Raw genomic sequence first — 20,897 nt, 5'->3', positions numbered from 1 at the left:
TTTTTGAACATCTATTTTAATTCATTTATAACATATACAGTTACAAAGTAAAATAAAATATTAATTTAAATTACAAATTTCCTGGACATAATTTTAACTAAGAATTTTTGAAAATGAGAACACAAGTGCTTACTTATTTTTATTGAGTAAAAGAGGGATGAAAATTCCTCAAAAAACTGGAGACTCTAAAGACAAGAATACATGAAGTTTCCATTTTTGAAATCAGCTTCAACAAGCTCATGAAAAGATAACTGTGGTGACAGGATGGTGGTGCTCCTACAAAAGCCTGATGGGCAGGGGCATCCTTCAGACCACAGAAGAGCAAGGGGAACAAAACATCAACAACTGATAAACAAGAACCAGATAGAAAGCACAGTTATAGCTGATCAGAAATTTATCTTTATTCAGATTACGATTCTTCAAAGAGCATCAAAGTTGTTTAAATTTGGTTAAAGTCATGCTTAAATCGAATACATATAAAATATGATTGTTTATATTTCTTTTGACTGGAAAGCAGAAAATACTATGTTGCATTTCAGCATATTTATGAATTGTATTCTGATGTAAAACCTCCTAAATGAAAATTGTTTTAAAAGTGAGTCCCCCACCCTGCCCCCTGGCTAGTACGAGTTCTATGGTATTGCCTTCTTTTCCGTACCGCTCCTTTGCTGGCCTTTGGCTTCTGTGAAGATTGCGAGCTATAACCCATGGTAGTCAGTTTCGGAGTTCTCATTCCAGTGTGCATCTCGTTTCTCTGCCACGAGTTTAATGAACTGGGAGTGACTAGCATAAAGCTTGAGTTTATCATTGATGTCCACCCACTTCACTTTTCCAGCATCGTCTCCAGCTTCAAGAGTGAGGTTGTCCATTATCTCACCTGGTTACCAAAGAAAAAACATCACCAAGAAAAAGTAATTCATTTATTCATTTCTTTTTCAGCATAACATCTTCAATATTCTTAGTAAAAATAAGGAAGTAAATTATCATTGCCTTAGGTGGCCGAGTAAATTAAAAAGTAGGATATTTGAGCCTGACCTGTGGTAGTGCAGTGGATAATGCATCGACCAGGAATGCTGAGATGGTTGGTTCAAAACCTCCAGCTTACCTGGTCAAGGCACATATGAGACACAACTACTATGAGTTGATGCTCCCCCCCCCCCATTTCTCTCTGTCCTCTCTAAAATCAATAAATAAAATCTTTTAAAATACAGTATTTGGCCCTGGCCAGTTGGCTCAGTAGATAGTGTCATCCTGGTGTGCAGACGTCCTGGGTTTGGTCCCCAGTCAGGGCACACAGGAGAAGCAACCATCTCTTTCTCTTCCCCTCCCTCTTCCTCTTATCTATCTTCCCCTCTCCCAGCCAGTGGCTTGGTTAGTCCAAGCATTGGCCCCAGGCACTAGGGATAACTCAGTTGATTCAAGAATCAGCCCAAGACAGTGTGTGCCAGGTGGATCCAGGTTAGGGCGCATGCAGGAATCTCTATCTCCCCTCCTCTCACTTAAAAAAATAATAATAAATAAATAAAACATAGTATTTTAAAAAGGTAAACCCGAATCTAAAAGTTAATTAAAATATACAAAGAATCACAACTTCCCAGGAAAGGAAGCCCACCACTGGAGCCAGCAAGTGGTAGGAACATTTGAAAGGTAGTTGACTAATTTCTGCAAACTGATCTGCAGATGAACTTGAGAGATCTAGTCTTGGGGTGGGATGGGGACCACATTTTCTTGAGTTTTACCTCCAAAAATGCCACCAGGTCCTTAGGGTGAATACTGGTGAAAAATCCCCACTTGATTCCAGCAGAGAAAGGAGGAAAGTAATTATTTTGAAATAACCCCAAAGCATTCTGCCCTCAAGAAAAACTGTATTACCAAGGCCTAAACCACCTGAGATAAGAGAAAACCCAACTCTAAATTTCCTTTCTTAAGGAGTGTAAGGGTGGAGGGGGAAGCTGAGAAGCAGCTGTGAAGGTCACAGCCCAGAGGCACAGGGTGACTTAAAAGAGTGAATTCCCTATGGTTTTCCTCCTCACACCTTACACATCAGTAGGGCTCCCGTATAGTAACAGGGGAATAAAAGCGAAGGAAATGCATGGCTCATACTTTATTTAACAAGCCTCTTGGGAAACGCAAACATGTCAAAGGAGACAAAAAGAACCCACTAGAGGAAATTTTAGCTTCTGACACTAACAACTATAGCAAATAAGAAGCAAAGCCTGACCCAAACATAAAACTTCATCTAAAGACCTATTTGCTTCAGTTTCTAACCTTTTTACTGAATACATCATTTCTAGCTCTCAAAAAATGCTATGAAGGCATACAGTACTAAGAGACAAAAAGCACAGTCTGAAGAGGCAAAGACAGTATCAGAAATTAGATTCAGATAGAGCAGAGATTTGGGGATTATCAGAGCAGAAATATTTTAAGTTTAATGAGAGAAGAGAATGAATGAAAACAGTGATTTGATTACTGATTATATAATCAACATATAGAGGATCAATCATTGTTTTTAACTTCAAAAGCAAATCGTTAACAAATTTATCAGTACTCAAGTCTTATAGACCTGCTTCTACATTACATCTGTATACTTCTCCCTCTAAAATATTTCTTCTAAGTTCTCAATACCAGGATGAACTTTTTTAATACTTGTCAGGTGTAAGGCCAGTGGCCACCGCTGTAGCCATGCAGGTTCCCACTGGATTCGGGCAGATGGTATAGGAACTACAGAGTCAGAAAATAGTGGGCCATTCTGTTTATTAGAGTCTCTTAACGGCTGATGAGCAAACAGGCAGGGAAGATGGCTTCCTTTTCTCCTCATAGGCCCCCACCAGCCTCAGCACTCCCCAGCCAAACAGGCCAGGCTGAAATCTCAGGGCTCCCAAGCCCCTCCGCACTCTCCAGCAGAACAGGCAAGGTGGAAATACCCCCTCTCTGGCAAGCAATCTGCAATCTGCCAGCTGCAGTCTTCCACGGACTAACATGCGCCAATACTCCAAGGGAGCAAACCTAACATATATGAAACACTGGTTTGCCCAACATTAGGGTGGTTGTACATCAGTGATGGAAATGGTGCTGGGAGTTTCCCCAAGTTCAGCAAGCAAAAGCACAGAATGTAACACTGACAGATTTAGTTACAACCAATTTTTTAAGTAAAAAAGGGGCCAAGAGAACAAGTAATTCGCAGTTACACAGTTCAGAAAAGAGCCATATCTGGTTCTCTGATATGGTTCTCTCATTTCATTATGTTACAGATGGTAACAAAATATTTAAAATGTCATCAATTTAGTAATAAAATGTTTCAAAAGAAACCATTCAATGTATAATTATTATAATAATTTTTAAAGATAAGTTCTGTCTCTTTTTATTATAGATTTTATTTCCTCACACCCTCCAAAATTTTAAAACCATAGACCAAATAAAGCATTTATTTAAAATTTTTTCAATATCTGGAATCTTTCTGGTAGTGTTTTGTATTTTAATGATGAATGCCTGCTGTTAGGCCTAAGCTGAAAGTTGTCCCCAGCAGCTGCCAGTTTCAGTTAAGATAACAAAAATAACTGATGCTAACAAAATCACAATGGTCTAGCCCCAAGCCAGTTTAGTCAGGTTGTAAAAATAACTAAGTAGACATGAATCATCATAGTTTCTGTAAGTTCTAACCACAAGCGGGAAGGAAACTTCCATCCCCAAGGGCACAAAGGAACCACCAGGAGAACACCACCGGAACAAGGGACAAGTCTAACGGAGCCAGGAACCTGTGCCGCCCTTCCCCTGTATTCTCTCCCCCACCTTTGTGTGGAGGGGTCGTCCTTAAGACACCACGTCCAGCGGCTCAAACGAGCCTCAAATAAATATTCTTTTCGATAAATTTTGATCCCCCGTGACTTCTTTCTGGTGTACCTAACACTTGTTATAAGATTATTTCAAACAGTAAGATAGATATAAATCCCATTTCTTTTATCCTAGTCATTCTTCCTACCCAAACCTCCAGTTGCTTTTGTGGGTTTTTTTTTGTTGTTGTTTTTTGTTTGTTTTTTTAAAGATTTTATTTATTCCTTTTAGAGAAGGGGGGAGAAAGAGAGAGAAAGAGAAAAGGGAGAGAGAAGGGGGGAGAGAGAGAGAGAAGGGGGGAGGAGCAGGAAGCATCAACTCCCATATGTGCCTTGACTGGGCAAGCCCAGGGTTTCGAACTGGCGACCTCAGCATTCCAGGTCGACGCTTTATCCACTGCACCACCACAGGTCAGGCCGCTTTTGTTTTTATTTTACACAAATGGACTCATACTATACAATTTGACAACTTTGAAGTACATAATTTCAGTCCACAAATTCGGTCTTAATTTTATATACTACCAAGGGATTAAAGAAAGTTACTATAACACTTCTAAGGCTTTCTTCTAGTATTCTTTAAATAGCAACAATTTTGGTTTCATACAAACATAACCCTATAATCAGCAGCTGACTGGCTGAAGATGCTAAAATGGTCCAGCCTGACCTGTGGTGGCGCAGCAATTAAAGTGTCAACCTGGAACTCTGAGGTTGACGGTTCAAATCCCTGGGCTTACCTGGTCAAGGCACATACAGGAAGCAACTACTATAAGTAGATGCTTCCTGCTTCTCCCCCCTCTTTCTCACTCTCCCTCTTTTTCTCACCCTCTTTCTCTCCCCCCCCCCTTTTCCAAAAATCAATAAATAAAAATATCTAAAATAGTCCAGATTTGATTGTGTCCTAATTGGCTGCTTGACTTAAACTGATCCTCTAACCCAGTCAGTTTACTTAATGTAAGTAAAATGACCTGTTTCATCATGGTAGTTCACTGCTTCTGTCTCCATCCAGGCATTATCAGTGTTTCGAGGATCATCAACATATCCTTTATATATCTATTTTTTAAAGGCAAAAAAAAAAAAGATAGTGTGAAACAGGAATGGGTAGAGTAGAAATATGTTACCTTATTAAAATGAGCAATGTAAATCTCTCCTTCCAAAGAAAGGTGCATAAATTAACATAACTATACACTTTAAATGGTTAAGATGGTAAATTATGTTTTTTACCACAATAAAAAAAGTAGAAATAGAAATACTATAAAACCTTTAACATATTTCTTATGCTTATTTTAAAATTTCCAGTAAGCAATATTTTCAAGAATGTCTGAGGCAGTTTTAAAATTCACAAAATCCTCAACACCTCAGATTCTAATTTCAGAATTTAATAACAATAATATTTGGGCCATATGGGTTTTTTTAGGTATTTATAATTTATATATTCTTCTGTTTTAAACAATTTATATAATTATCATTTCAGATATATAATGATATATTCTTCTAGTTAAACAAAAGAGTTATAAAGTTAGTAAAGACTGATATTTAAGCTAATAATACATGCAAAATTTGGATCTAACCATCTAACACAAATGTAAAACAAAAAACTGGACAATACAGGTAACTAACTAAAAATCCTAATTCTAGAAAGAAAACAAAGCAACCCAAACAAAAGCCCAACAAAAAAGAAAAGAAAAAAGGATATGTAGACAAAATAGACATGAGACTTAAATGGTGATAAACCTGAGAAACTGTGAATAACATAATTTCAAATGTAAATGTCCTTTCAAAAAAGCTGAACTCATGCAAAAAAAAATTTTAAGGTTTTCTGTTGGATGGATGAGCTCAGTGCCACATTAGCTCACACCTAAAGAAAAACTAAGAGGAAAAAAAGGTGTTAATTATATAATAAGGCAAGAAGCAGGCCCTGGCCAGTTGGCCCAGTGTGTGGAAGTCCCGGGTTTGATTCCCAGTCAAGGCACACAGGAGAACCACCCATCTGCTTCTCCATCCCTCTTCTTCCTCCTTCTCTCTCTCCCTCTCTCCCCTTCCCACAGCCATGGCTCGAATGGTTCAAGCAAAGTTGGTCTGGGCTACGGATGGCTCCAAGGCCTCGCCTCAGGCACTAAAATAGCTCAGTTGCTGAGCAACAGAGCAGCATTCCCAGATGGGCAAAGCATCTCCCCATAGGGGTATTGCCAGGTGGATCCCGGTTGGGGCACATGCGAGAGTCTGTCTCTCTTTTCTACCTTCCCATCATTACTTAAAATAAAATAAAAATAAAGTAAAATAAATAAAATAAAATAAGCAATTGACCTAAAGTTGGGCTATAAAACTTTAAGTAGAAATCTATTTACAGTACAGTCTATCACAATTTAATTGGTTTTATGAATATGTACTACAAACATACAAGTATTCACTTTACTCAGAAAATGATCTACCAGGTTTCCAGGTAAACTTTAAGTAACTCTTACTAATGCATAGGACTAAATCCTTCCTAGGAACCGCCATTTCTTACCACTAGATGTTCCTGGCTGAAGAGTTTATGCAACTGTTCCTCTAATTTTCTCTTTTCAGCACTGGATTTCTGTAAGGAGTTGAGAGCTTCCTCACCAAATTCTCTTTTCAGTGTAGCACTAATCTTCTCTCCAGGATCCACCATCCCCTAAAAGTCACATTTTTATTAAAAGGAAAAAAAAGTAATAAGCTTTAATTCAACAAATATTTATTCAGCGATGCAGTGGATGTTTCTTGTTATATCTGCTCATAACCATATTCCCTATTCTTCTGTCATACAGTCTTCTCTAAACCACTTGATTCCAGTAGAAGCAGCCTATCAGGATAGCTCATATAGATGTGACCACAGTAATTGGTCCAACAAGAGCCTATGGTAAACTGAGCCAATTAGACTCCTTTCCAGCTAAGGAAAGCAGGCCTGGAGACAAGAAAGGATACAGAGTTGATACTTTCCCCACTGTTCATTCCATCCAGCCACACTTACCTCCTCAATGTTCCCAAGATGTGTCAGACATACTTCTACCTTAGAGCCTTTGCACCTGCTATTACTTCTGTCCAAGATGCTTTCCCCAGATATCCATATAATTCACTCGTTCACCTCCTTCAGATCTTTACTCAAATGTTACCTTCTCAGTGACACCGTCTTTAACCACCCTATCTAAAATAGCAAACTTTCAAACACTTTCTAGTTCCCTTCCTTAATACTTATCACCTTCTAACTTACAAGTATAGATCTTATATTATCTGTCTCCCCCAATGGATTATGAGCGCCAAAGGGACAGAGATCTTTGTTCATGATGCTCTATTGTAGCCTCAATGTCTAAATTATTAACTAACAAAATGTACTGATTAGATAAATGAGTCTCAAAATTGTATCAGTCAATTCCCTGACTGATTAGAATTTCAAATGACAATAAAAATATAAAATCCTATGACAAAATCATTATTGCATTTTGCACTCAGCATGAGTCAAGTTTGACTACTTAGCTTGTAATAATTAGCCTAGGTTTTTAATCACAGTCAGCTAAGATATTCATTTAGATTCCATTTTTATCAACAAAGAAAAAAAATACTCTTGCAGATAGTGGTAGGTGTATAAAAAGTCATCCTCTCATCAAACTATCTCTGTTTGACAATATGGTATTAAATATAAAGTCCTTTGCCACAAATACACATTTTTAAAAGTCACTTAAAATACACTATTGGCCTGACCAGATGGTGGCGCAGTGGATGGAGTATCGGACTGGGACGAGGAAGACACAAGTTGGAAACCCTGAGGTCGCCAGCTTGAGCACGGGCTCATCCAGCTTGAGCAGGGGCTCACCAGCTTGAGCGTGGGGTCGCTGGCTTGAGCATGGGATCACAGACATGACCCCATGGTCGCTGGTTTGAGCCCAAAGGTCACTGGCTTGAGCCCAAGGTCGCTGGCTTCAGCAAGGGGTAACTGGCTCTGCTGTAGCCCCACACCCCCATCAAGGCACATATGAGAAAGCAATCAATGAACAACTAAGGAGACTAAGGAGCCACAATGAAGAACTGATGCTTCTCATCTCTCTCCCTTCCTGCCTGTCTGTCCCTATTTCTCTCTCTCTCTGTTTCTGTTACACACAAAAAATATATATAACTTATCAGAATTCAACAAAAAATGCTTAAATCTTACCTTGGGTTTGGAGTAGGGGTTGATTTCTGAGATGGGACCAACATTAATGAGTACCTACATTATATCAACTGCTTTGTATGCTATCTCCTATCACCTATGAAGTAAATATGGTTATCTTTATTGTAAAGATGAGGACCAGAACTCCGTATCACTCAGCTCAAAGTGGAAAGACCAGGACAAGCCTAGGTCTAACTCCAAAGTCCATGTTCTTTCGCAAGGGTTTTAGATTCAGACTTGGATTCTAACAGCCTTGTATTATCCTACAGTTGTAACTGACAACGATACTTCATTTGTAATGATGAATGACAAAAGAACTGCTAATTGAAGAGATGAAAAATGGAGGATAAATGGGAGCAAAAAAGATCCACACACAATAATCTTGTGGCAAATAAAGCAACTAAAACATTAATTTGATTTAATGTAATGCTCACCCCTGGGATTGCCCATTCTCCACAGTCTTTCCTTTTGATTGCAACAAACTGTAAGATGTTTTTGCCAGAAATGGGGTGGGTGATTTTATTTCCACTTCTATCCCTTTTCCACCTGTAAATAGTGATGTAAGATCATAACCAATTTAGAACAAATACCAAGCTTCTAGCTCAAGCTGAGTCATAGTTATAAAGATGTATTTTTCTTCATAAAAGCGTACATATAAATTCACCTCAGACCACCTTCCTTTACCAGAAAAGAAAAACTGTTTTGCATTAGAAATATGTCTAGTTTTCATAAAAGATATTGTATTCTCCATAACAAAAATTGAGGATATAAATAGCTTTTACAGTTTTAAAATAAAACCAAAAAATAGTTTAAAATCAGGACAGAATTCAAAAGACGGGTCATGAAAGTTTTTTTTTTTTTAAGTTCATGGATCCTTTTTAAGAATTATAGGTAGCAGCCCTTACCGGCTAGCTCAACGGTACAGCATCGCCCTGGCATGTGGAAGTTCCAGGTTCGATACCTGGCCAGGGTACACAGAAGAAGTGCCCACCTGCTTCTCCACCCTCCTCCCTCTCCTTCTTTTTTATCTCTCTTCCCCTCCCACAGCCAAGGGTCCATTGGAGCAAAGTTGGCCCGGGCGCTGAGGATGGCTCCATGGCCTCCGCCTCAGGCGCTAGAATGGTTCTGGTTGCAATGGAGCAACGCCCCAGATGGGCAGAGCATCGCCTTCTAGTGGGCATACCGGGTGGATCCCGGTCGGGCGTATGCAGGTGTCTCTTGCCTCTCCACTTCTCACTTCAGAAAAATGAAAAAATAAAGTAAAAAAGAACTGCAGGTAGCGTAAAAGATCTAATAATATCTGCTTTGAACAGTTCACTCTGTGTTATCAAAAAGCATATTATATGATGTAGATTCTACTGTTCTCAAAAGTAATGCTTCTGGCCCTGGCTGGTTGGCTCAGCGGTAGAGCGTTGGCCTGGTATGCGGGGGACCCAGGTTCGATTCCCGGCCAGGGCATGTAGGAGAAGCGCCCATTTGCTTCTCACCCCCGCCCCCCCTCCTTCCTCTCTGTCTCTCTCTTCCCCTCCCGCAGCCAAGGCTCCATTGGAGCAAAGATGGCCCGGGCGCTGGGGATGGCTCCTTGGCCTCTGCCCCAGGCGCTGGAGTGGCTCTGGTCGCAGCAGACCGAGGCCCCGGAGGGGCAGAGCATCGCCCCCTGGTGGGTAGAGCATCGCCCCTGGTGGGCGTGCCGGGTGGATCCCGGTCGGGCGCATGCGGGAGTCTGTCTGACTGTCTCTCCCCGTTTCCAGCTTCAGAAAAATACAAAAAAAGCCCAAAAATCAAAAACCAGAAGTAATGTTTCTCAGTCTTTATGCCCCTTTTTGATTAAAAAACATCTCACTTGCCTGACCTGGTGGTGGCGCAGTGGATAGAGCGTCGGACTGGGATGCGGAACGACCCAGGTTCGAGACCCCGAGGTCGCCAGCTTGAGTGCGGGCTCATCTGGTTTGAGCGAGGCTCACCAGCTTGGACCCAAGGTCGCTGGCTCCAGCAAGGGGTCGCTCAGCCTGCTGAAGGCCCACGGTCAAGGCACATGTGAGAAAGCAATCAATGAACAACTAAGGTGTTGCAACGCGCAATGAAAAACTAATGATTGATGCTTCTCATCTCTCTCTGTTACTGTCTGTCTGTCCCTGTCTATCCCTCTCTCTGACTCACTCTCTGTCTCTGTAAAAAATAAATAAATTAAATTAAAAAACAAAAAAAACAAAAAAAACCCCATCTCACTCTATCTTTAGTTTAATTTTAAATTTTGATTTGAAATGCATTGTTTTTTGAAAAAGGATCAAGGCAACGTTAATTTCAGAATGCACTTTTTCTAAGCACAGCTTCTTCCCCCTAGAAGTTGATAAAGCTTTCCGTCCCCCCCTTCCCTACATTTACCTCCCTCTACCCAACTTTAAGAATTATTCTAATAACTTTCAGGCAAAGATAAAGATTTTAAACTTCCAATATTAAGCTAAAAAAGAAAACCTATGATCTAATCATTGCTATTCAGGAGGCTCAATGAAATAAATTACTTTAGATATGAGTTTCCAAATTTCTTTTTTTTTTTTTTTTTTTTTACTGAAGTGAGAAGCAGGGAGGCAGAGAGACAGACTCCCACATGTGCCCAACTGGGATCCACCGGGAATGCCCACCAGGGGGTGATGCTCTGCCCATCTGGGGTGTTGCTCCATTGCAACTGGAGCCATTCTAGCACCTGAGGCAGAGGCCATGAAGCCATCTTCAGTGCCTGGGCCAACTTTGCTCCAATGGAGCCTTGGCTGCAGGAGGGGAAGAGAGAGACAGAGAGAAAGGAGAGGAGGAAGGGTGGAGAAGCAGATGGGTGCTTCTCCTATGTGCCCTGGCCAGGAATCAAACCAGGGGCTTTCACACGCTGGGCCAATGCTCTACCACTGAGCCAACTGGCCAACGCCTCCAAATTTTTTTATATAGTGGCTGACTACCATATCTAACCCATAATTTCTCCCCTGGAAGAGTTCATAGCTTAGTAATGAAGCCAGACATGAAAGTGAATCAATTATAAACCACAGTGACAGCTTGATAAGTACAATTACTTAAAATGAAAGAATAATCAATCAGTACAAGAAGACCACATCTGTTTTCAAGAGATGCCAACAGAAAAATCACAAGCAGGAAACAAAGTTGTAAAATAAAATGATTATGTTCAACACACAGAATCCAAATCTGTTGCTTAAAAAAAAAGAATCATTTGTTTACATATGTTTTACTGGATAAATAAAATAAAATGTGTTTAAGAAACAGAATGTATATATATGTGGGGTCTGGCAGTGTGAGCATCAGTGAAGGAAAGAGGAGAGAAGAGCCCAAGGAAGTAGGCAAAGAATTCATCAAATTCATCTACTTAGAGAGGCACACACTACTTTGAAGCTGGGTAAAGTCAAAAGCAATGTGTATTTTAAAAGCTCCCTCCCTTTGACCAAAGTGCAGAGGCTGACCTGGAGGGAAGCAGGCCTGGAGGCAAGAAGCCCAGCGGGAAGACTGCTGTCACGACCCAGACACAGAGGAGGAGGGCAGGGCTGAAGCAGACACAGTGAGAATGGAAAGAGGGCCGATTTTACTTTCACTTTCTACAGACAATTTATATGGTACTTATTATGTACCTGACACTCTAGAAAGTGCTTTAATGCACTTATCCATTTAAACCTCAACACAACCCTATATAGTAGCTGTATTATTGTCTTTACAGACATGGAAAATGAGGCACAAAGAAGTAGATAAATTGCCTAAAATTGCAGAGCAAAAAAGTTGTGTAAATCAAGATTTAAACCCAGGCAATCTGGTTCCAGAATCTGTACTCTTAATCACTATACTATTTTACTTAAATCAAATAGAATGTTCATACTAATTGGAAAAGAGGAGGGTAAGAAGGCAAATGAGGGCTCTGTTCACTCACGAACACTTACTAGCCTTACAGACAAGGAGCTGAGAAAGCAAAGACTAACACAGAGACCCTGCTCTTCAGCCCCCAGCCAGCCAGTCCTGGCTAGAGCACAGAATAGGGAAGCAGAATACAGAGAGATGCTGTTGGGCAAGAAGGCAGGACCAGACAGATGTGAACAGCTTTCGTACATAGTTTACATTCTTAGATTTTATCCTGAAGGGAGTCACTGAAGGATAATAAACAGAACAGTTTCTTAAGTTTTTATTGGTACCAAATAAGTTATCACCAAATTTAAAACAAAATACCTTTACTACTACAAATATATATCACAGTGCTAGTCTTGTTGGACCACACCTTCCTGTCTTTTACCAAAACTGGAAAGAACATAATATTCCCACTAACTTTTTGAACTGAGTTTATTCACCATAATACATTGATACTTCCCATCTCATTCTGAATTTAAAGCAGCTAAAGGAATTTCAGATAACTGTACATAAGAAATCTCTAGGAAACGTACCTCAGAATCTAAAAATTTAATACTTGCCTTGGAAAGTCTGAACATAAACATTTATGAAAATCTGCACAACACAATACTATCTGAATCATGCAGTACTTGAAAGAAAAGGGGATGAAATCTTTGCTTTAAATGCATAGGAAGTGCATTCATTAGTGAAATAGTGGTATAAAAGAGAAAGCACTATATTTAGAGCCAAATACCCCTGATTACAATTTCAGATCTATAAGATTTAGGTAAGTCACTTACCCTCAGTGAGTCTCCATTCAGGTGTACAAAATAGTTATGTTAATACCTACTTTGAGGAGTTTTGTGAAAAACAAATGGAAAAACTAATAATAGACCTAGCAAAATGCCTAGAGTACAGCAATATTTTCAATACTTTGTTTAGTTTTGTTGATTCTTCAACATCTTTCATTCTTCTCTTCTTCCCTTTTCCACAACCACTCCTCATTTAGAGGAGCTCATTATTTAATATATGCATTACTGAAATAGCAAAGAACATCACCTAGAAGTACAGTTGAAAGCTAGACTATGCCATTTGTTGGCTCTTCTATAGCTTGGACCATCTCTAAGGTTTCAGTTCTCTTATATGTAGAATGACAGTATGCTCAATAAGCCTACATTTCAAAACAACATGACATATAATCACCACACTTAATCAGAACCACTGATTTGATCTACTCTAGAGAAAGACAACCTGATTAAAGGCTAACTTTCAAGTTTCTGACTTCCCTGTGCTGCTTCTTGTCCCCTTCCTGGCATTTCTCCTTCAAATGGTTCACACCTTCCTGCTTTTAGCAAGCTTCATCAAATTAAAAAGAAAGTGATACTGCCATTAACAGCTACTTACATTATCTTACTTATATTCATTAATAAGAATATATTAACTCTTCCTGTCTCACTTAAACCATAAAGTTTCTAAAGGAATTTAGATGGATATACAGTGTGTCCGTAAACTCATGGTGCACTTTTGACCAGTCACAGGAAAGCAACAAAAGGCGACAGAAATGTGAAATCTGCACCAAATAAAAGGAAAACCACCCAGTTTCTGTAGGATGATGTGGCAGCATGTGTGCATGTGCAGATGATGACATAACACCGTTTATACAGTGGAGCAGCCCACAGCCATGCCAGTCGAGATGTGGACGGTACAGAGGATAGTTCAGTGTGTTCTGTGGCTTGCTAAATTCGAATCCGTGACCAAAGTGCAACATGAATATCAGTGCGTTTATAACGAAGTGCCACCACATAGGAATAACATTACTCTGTGGGATAAGCAGTTAAGGAAACCGGCAGTTTGGTGGAGAAACCCTGTTCTGGTAGGCCATCAGTCAGTGACGAGTCTGTAGAGGCTATACGGGATAGCTACCTAAGGAGCCCTAAAAAAATCTGTGTGTGAGCCCACATTGAACTGCACTGAATAGGTATGAAACTGGGAGAGTTTTCCTTTTATTTGGTGCAGATTTCACATTTCTATCATCTTTTGTTGCTTTCCTGTGAACAGTCAAAAGTGCACCATGACTTTACGGAGACACACTGTATATGTATGTAGATAGACGATAGATAGATAGATAGATAGATAGATAGATAGATAGATAGATAGATAGATAGATGATAGATAATTAGAGGGGTAGCTGGGTGAGTGGATGAGTGGATGGATGGTTGGATGGATGGACAGATAAATAGATGGAAGATAGATGAATGGATAGATGGAAGATAAAACGGGTTGGTGTGTTAGGAGTCAAGATCCCCTTTGGCACAGGAATTGAAAGAGCAAGTAAAGAATAAGATGGGGCAAAAGTTTTGGTACCCCTTCCAGTAACTTGAACATAAGGAAAATAAGATGCTTTCCTAGAGCTGAACTAAAAAATAATTATTAAATTCCAGATCACAGAAAAACAGTCTCCCAGAAGAAAGGAACACCCTTAAGATATCAAAACTAAAACAGTTAGAATAGTGACTTGGGGTGGTAAACACACAATCAATGTACAGATGATGTGTTGTAGAATTGTGCACCTGAGATCAACATAATTTTGTTAACCAGTGCCACTCTAATAACTTTAATTTTTTAAAAAAGGCAAATTATGTTCATTATATAAACTTTTGGAATATATACAAAAAGAAAAAAAAAAGATGAAGAGTGACAATTACATGTGGAATTATATACAAAAAGAAAAAAAATGAAAAGTGACAATTACATATGTGAAGTCAGTCAGTAAAGAAAGCCTAAAAATTTTTAATTAAAAAGATGACAGAGATGACAGAAAATTCCAGATGTGTTGGATGGAACCACGATTTCTATGGAGAGTTATGCTACATCCATCTAATTAGAGTTAACTATCTTTTTTTTTTTTTGATCACTAAGGGACCTTCAGAATATGATTCAGCTTACCAGATAGATCTGCCTCAGGAAAAGAACGCCTTTTCCCTGTTCCAAAAGCTTTAATGTCTCTTTAACTTCTTAACTTTGGCTTTTAATATTCTCCACAACAGAGCTGCATAAAGATTAACTAACTTTAATTTACCATCTACTGTTCTCCTACAAGAATCTATCCAAGTTGCCTTTTCATTGTTCCTCAACACTCAGATAGTTGTTACTCCCAGGCTCTGATAATCTTAGGCCGCCTCCCGTCCCCGTCCATGCTCAAGTTCAGCTCCCATCTGCCTCCTTCGTAACACCTTTCTCAAGTGCTCCAGTTTACCACCATCATGGTGACATTCAATCTTCTAATTTTCTAAAGAATCCTGTATCACCCATGTTACTTTGACATGCGTTCTTATTTCATATGTTCCAGCTTTCAAATGAAACTGTAGTTCTTAAATGACAGGGAGCTGAAGCTTAGAATTGTTATACTTTTTTATATCCTCCAAAGCACCTACTCAATTCTGAGAACAAATAAATGCTCAATACATCTGCTGAATTAATACTGTTTAGATAATACGTAACCTACTCATATAACAAAAAACTAGTGTCACACTTACATCACATCACTATAATTTTACAAAGTCCTTTTAACATACAGATTTTGTGTGTGTATGTACAGACACGTTTGTATGTGTATATTTAAATATATGTATGTATATAAACACATATAAATGTGCTTATATATATATAAACATATTATATATACAAACACATATACACACCTACAAGTATATACCATATCTGTGTTGTATATGTAAACACATGGGTCAGTCTGTATTTTCCAATCACTTAGCTCTTTGCTACTGAATTTTTTTTTTAGTTCTTACCTGGTTATGATGGGATCTGCAGCATGATTTGGGCCCCATCGTCCCAAAAGCCCTCGGCCAACCAATCCTGTCCGTCCTGCAGGATTTCTGGAAAAGAACAAAATCAACTGAACGGGTTCATTTTTTTAACCCAACCTGACATGGTCCAATAAAAGGTGGCACAATCAATAAGTAGGAAGTAGTGTCTCCCCCCAAATCCGGAGCGCTGTCACATATCTAGCACTGAAAGCACGTGTTCCCTTTGGTTGGTATTTAACTTTTATTCTGTGCACATCTCAAGCTCCAGGTTTGGTCCAGGAGCAGGGTCTCATTTCCAAAGTTGTTCTACAATATAAGAATTTCTTTCAGTTTTCACCTATACTACTAAATTCAAACTAAAACCTTACTAGACCCTTCACTCCTGGAGGATAACATGCTCTGCATCTAATCATCTGTCACTACAATAGGGAGGATTTATCCAGGACACTCACACTTCACTTTCTCTTCATCCTTCCTCTCTACTTCCCTCTCCTACAACCCTTCCCATTAAATTCTTTTGTTGTTACGTTTTGAAGTCCATTTTTCCTCAGTGGGTTCTGAGTTTTCATTATCAGTAATTATATTTTGTAGCATATGAGAAGTAGTATTATTTAATATTTCAAGAGTTCAAGCATTACAAGTATTCAATTTTTAAAGATAACTTTTTTTAAATGCCAACTTACTATTTAACCTAATGCCACAACCCAATATTAAGTATCTGTCAGATAAACACAAGACTCATGCCTGGGTATTTTTCTTCTAATCAATATTCCTTCAATATTCAACTTTCAAGCCCTGGCCAGTTGGCACAGTAGATAGAGCACTGGTCCACCATATGGATGTCCTGGGTTCAATTCCTGGTCAGGGCACACAAGAGAAGCAATTATCTGCTTCTCTTCCCCACCATCTCCTCATTCTCTCCCTCTTCCCCTCCTGCAGCCAGTGGCTCAACTGGTTCATGCATTTTCCGTGGCGACTGAGGATAGATCAGTTGGTCACAGCCTCAGCCTCAAGCACTAAAAATAGCTCAGTCAATTCAATTATCAGCCCCATACTGGCATTGCTGGGTGGATCCCAGTCAGGGTACATGCAGGAGTCTGTCTCACTATCTCCCCTCCTCTAACTTAAAAAAAAAAAAAAAAATTCAACTTTCATCATTATGTATCAGTAAAATGCCCCAATCTGCAATCTTACTTACTTAACATTATATCTTTTGTCCTCCCGGTATGTAAATAACTTGCCAATTTTTTTCTGATTTCAGCCATCTCTTTTATTCCGGTCTTCCCCGTGACTCTTATTAAAGTTAAATAAATTTCTATACGGTTTTATACTGGACTTAGAAATATTTCAACAAAACTTGAAAATAAAGACAGACAAGACATGAGGACAAGTGACAATAATTCTACTTTTGAAATTCACAGGAGGAAGGGTGGCTGGGTGGCCTTGAACATAAATGATCAAAACCATTATTAAGGAAGAAATTTCGTTTTAGAGATGACCACACCTATAACTTGCAAACTAAAAGTTTTGGAAAAGATATACATACTATCCTATAGCCTAAGAAGCAGATAAAGTTGTTTGCAGAGAAAAAATGAAGGCAACATATAAAGAAAAGCAGAGAAGAGGCAGAGATAGTCCTAATGGATTTCCATTTGCACCTTAAATTAGCTGTATTTCTGCTTCCGGCTCCTTGAGATGATCCTCTAGCCCTAGAGTCAAAATAATCTCACTTTTTGCTTTAGGCAAGCTAGAGTTGGTCTCCTTTAGTCCAAGAGTCTGGACTAAAGAAAGCAACATTCTATCGTGCCTTTGCTGCCTATCCTCTTTATGTGTACGTATCTTGTAATATATTTTATCAAGAAAAAAAAAAAAACCTAAGGTATAAGTCAAATACAAAGGCAGTTTGACTTAAAAATGAACCAATGACATAGAAAGGCAAATAATTTACAACCAAAGAAAGAATTTAGCAAAACTAAAGGAACAGGCTGTAGCTAGAGGAGCACTATCAATTTCCTTGTCCGAGGAACTAAGAATACCAACTACAACATTTTACAAGGTAAGAACCATGATTACAAATCTGGGAACCATCTTTTCTTGTATTTGAGACATGCTAATTTTAACATTTCTTCCAAATTTTATAATGTCTTCTTAAGGAAAATGGAAATTTATGGAGTTATATAAAAAAATCATTTTTAAAAGTATAGAAAGATTCTTGACATTAAATTATTGAGTTAGCGGCCCTGGCCGGTTGGCTCAGTGGCAGAGTGTCAGCCTGGTGTGTAGATGTTCTCGTTTCAATTCCCAGTCAGAGCACACAGGAGAAGCAACCATCTGCTTTTCCACCACCCCCACCCCCAACCCTCACCAGAGGCTATGGCTCAATTGGTTTGAGTACATTGGCCTTAGGTGTTGAGGATGGCTCCCTGGAGCTTCTGCCTCAGGTGCTAAAAACAGCTCAGTTGTGAGCATGGCCCCAGATTGGCAGAGAATCAGCCCCAGGCAGGGGTTATCGGGTGGATCCTGACCAGGGCACATACAGGAGTCTGTCTCTCTATCTCTCCTCCACTCACTTGGAAAAGAAGAAGAAAAAAAGAAGAAAATAAAATTATTGAGTTATTTTTATTTTTACTCTTATGTTTGGATAAATTCTTAGTTTAAGGCATTCTCACATTTAATAACTACTTAACATACAACTTTCAATCCTTTCTCTGTTAACTTATCCAATTATTTCGACATTGAGATTGAGTAACAAAAAGATGCACTCAAATCTGCCTCAGCCAATTAAGAACAATATGCAAATTGCTTACATTCTCTCTCTTTATCCGTAAATGGAACTAGAAATACCCACCCACAGTTATTGTGAGAATGCAATTAGACCACAAATAAATTCTTTTGTACAATGTCTGGCAAATACAAACACTCAATTAATGTTAATTATATTTTCTACCTTTTGAAGACCTATTATTGTAAGAGGATCCATTCTTCGTACATACCTAGGTCTTCCGTTTTCAATCTCATACAGGCCATTCTGGCTCTTTCTCTCAACATGCCCATCTTTTTCATTAAACTTGGGAGAAAAGTTACTTTCACTGTAATGAGAAAATCAATGCAAAATAAGAAATAATGGTCAATACTACCAAGAGTTTAATAATGCCAGTCAATCTGTTACTTATAGTAAGAAATATCCCTGAAACTAAACTTTTTAAGGCTTAGCTTTCATTTACAAGTTCATTTTACTCCTTCAAAAGTTTCTGAGGAAAATATTTGTTAACCAGAACACCTTATAATAAAAGAGTACATATCATAACCCTTCTGAGAAGGACTAATGGCAGAAGAACTGGACTTCTTCCCACAAGCTACAAAAAGTCTACATATTACTGTTAGCAAGAAGGACTTGTCTGTAGGCAAATTATGACAATTAGTAGTTCCTATGCAGTTCCAAAACAAAGAATTCTTCTTTTATCTTGATGTTTACATTGTCTTGGAATAATTTTAATTTCTTCAAATGTACACTGATTATAATTTTTATCAAAGTAAACCCACAAAACAATGAATTCACCCCACAAACTTCATAATAAATGTAAATTAAAATAGATATAATATGTTAAAAATGTTCTAGATCTTAACCTGGATATTAAATAGCTACATAAACATAAAATTCTACTGAGTTATACCACGCACTTCAGAAATGTGCACTTTACTGCCTTTATGTCAGCCCTCAAGAAAAAATATTTCTAAAACTGATATAAACTACTTTCCTCACAGTTATTAAATATCACTGACATAACTGTACTCTCAGTGAATAAAGAGTTTAGAGCATTGGATAGTTTGTGGACAATTCTGACTTAAGTTAAAACACTTTTTTCTTGCTTTAATTCCAATAAATCAGTACAAAATTATCTGTGCTCTGTTTTGGGAATAATTTCTAATTTGAATAATCCACATATTTTCTCAAGTCTTCTAACCAATCTTTCATCTAACACACAAATAAAAAGAATTAAATGGCTAAAATTATGAAATTATAAAACCAGAGTTATAATACTCTTGGAATTCCAGAAATTCAACTATTTTAAAAGCATGACCTTAATAATAATTACAGCATTAATATTAGAATAAAGCTTGCTTTAGACGGTGATATATATTCAAGTGTTAAAAACTTGAATGAAAAACAAGAAAATGTACTCAATCTTCCTCTGTCTACACTATATAGCATCCCTGCCAATGTCACTGATTTTAATTGTGCATAATGTGTATTTATAATGTATATATAAATATGCACATCCTCTAAAATGGGGGAAATAAAAGTTACTTAAAGCTAATAATTTCTCTGCAGGTTAGCTTCATGATTAATTAATAATCCAAGTACCATCAAAAAGTTACAAACACATCTTTGGATAAAATAAGAAAACCATGGATCAAAATTAAGTGACACCAATAAGTTCGTGGTAAAGTTTAACTATTTAATGAACTAAAACTGGATCTATCCAGTTGGCAAAATTTTGTGCCTAGCTGACTAAATAATTCCTTAAGAGAACTATGATTTACAATGAATTCAACCTTTAAATCAAACTTATAAAACAGTTCTTAGACTACACAGTTCAACAGAGTACTTAAGAGCATACATTCTGGAGTCAGACTGAGTTCAAGGCCAAGCTTACCATCTACTAGCTCTGGGACCATATACAAAGGACAAACTTAGAGTGTTCCATTTGTGTGTGTGTTGTTTTTCTATAAGTAGAAATAACAACACTGTTTGCCTTCCAGAATACTTAGAAGAATAAAATACAAAACTACTTTTAAAACATTTACTACAGTGCCTAGCTCATAGGTAGTACATTAAAAATACCTATCATTGTTTTATTAAAAGAAATATAAATATAAAATGTGAATCAATGTAGTACTTTAATGACTTTAGTCAAAGCATTTTTGCTTGACTTTTTTTCCTTTTTCTCTTTTTCTCCTTTATCTATACCTTTTCTATTTTTTCACACTGGTTTAATTTTAGCATCACCCGCTTCTTAGTAATTTGGAAAATGCTTCTGAAAAATATTTTCACTACTTCAAATATTCTCCTTTAATGATCCCTTTTCTGTTTTTTCACACTGGTCTAATTTTAGCATCACCCTCTTCTTAGTAATTTGGAAAATACTTCTGAAAAACATTTTCACTATTTCAAATACAAGTCTAGCTATGTTGGAAAACAACCAC

At 38.1% G+C, this 20,897-nt stretch overlaps 1 protein-coding gene across 2 annotated transcripts in view; it reads right to left on the bottom strand.

The window, feature by feature from the left end:
- Window positions 1–376: 376 nt before the first annotated feature.
- NUDT9 (nudix hydrolase 9) overlaps window positions 377–20,897 on the bottom strand; it is a 31,699-nt gene continuing 11,178 nt past the window's right edge. For both annotated transcript variants that reach the window (XM_066387110.1, XM_066387111.1), the window contains exons 3-8: window positions 18,683–18,778; window positions 15,672–15,758; window positions 8,427–8,538; window positions 6,337–6,483; window positions 4,796–4,880; window positions 377–877 (exon numbers count right to left, since the gene is read on the bottom strand). In XM_066387110.1, coding sequence (XP_066243207.1) covers window positions 699–877; window positions 4,796–4,880; window positions 6,337–6,483; window positions 8,427–8,538; window positions 15,672–15,758; window positions 18,683–18,778 — 706 coding nt within the window. In that variant the 3' untranslated portion in view covers window positions 377–698. The remainder of the gene's footprint in view (window positions 878–4,795; window positions 4,881–6,336; window positions 6,484–8,426; window positions 8,539–15,671; window positions 15,759–18,682; window positions 18,779–20,897) is intronic.

The sequence above is a fragment of the Saccopteryx leptura genome, chromosome 5, assembly GCF_036850995.1.
Source record: "Saccopteryx leptura isolate mSacLep1 chromosome 5, mSacLep1_pri_phased_curated, whole genome shotgun sequence".
NCBI lineage: Eukaryota > Metazoa > Chordata > Mammalia > Chiroptera > Emballonuridae > Saccopteryx > Saccopteryx leptura.
The sequence above is the reverse complement of the archived record's forward strand: the minus strand, read 5'-3'. Positions and strand labels throughout refer to the sequence as shown.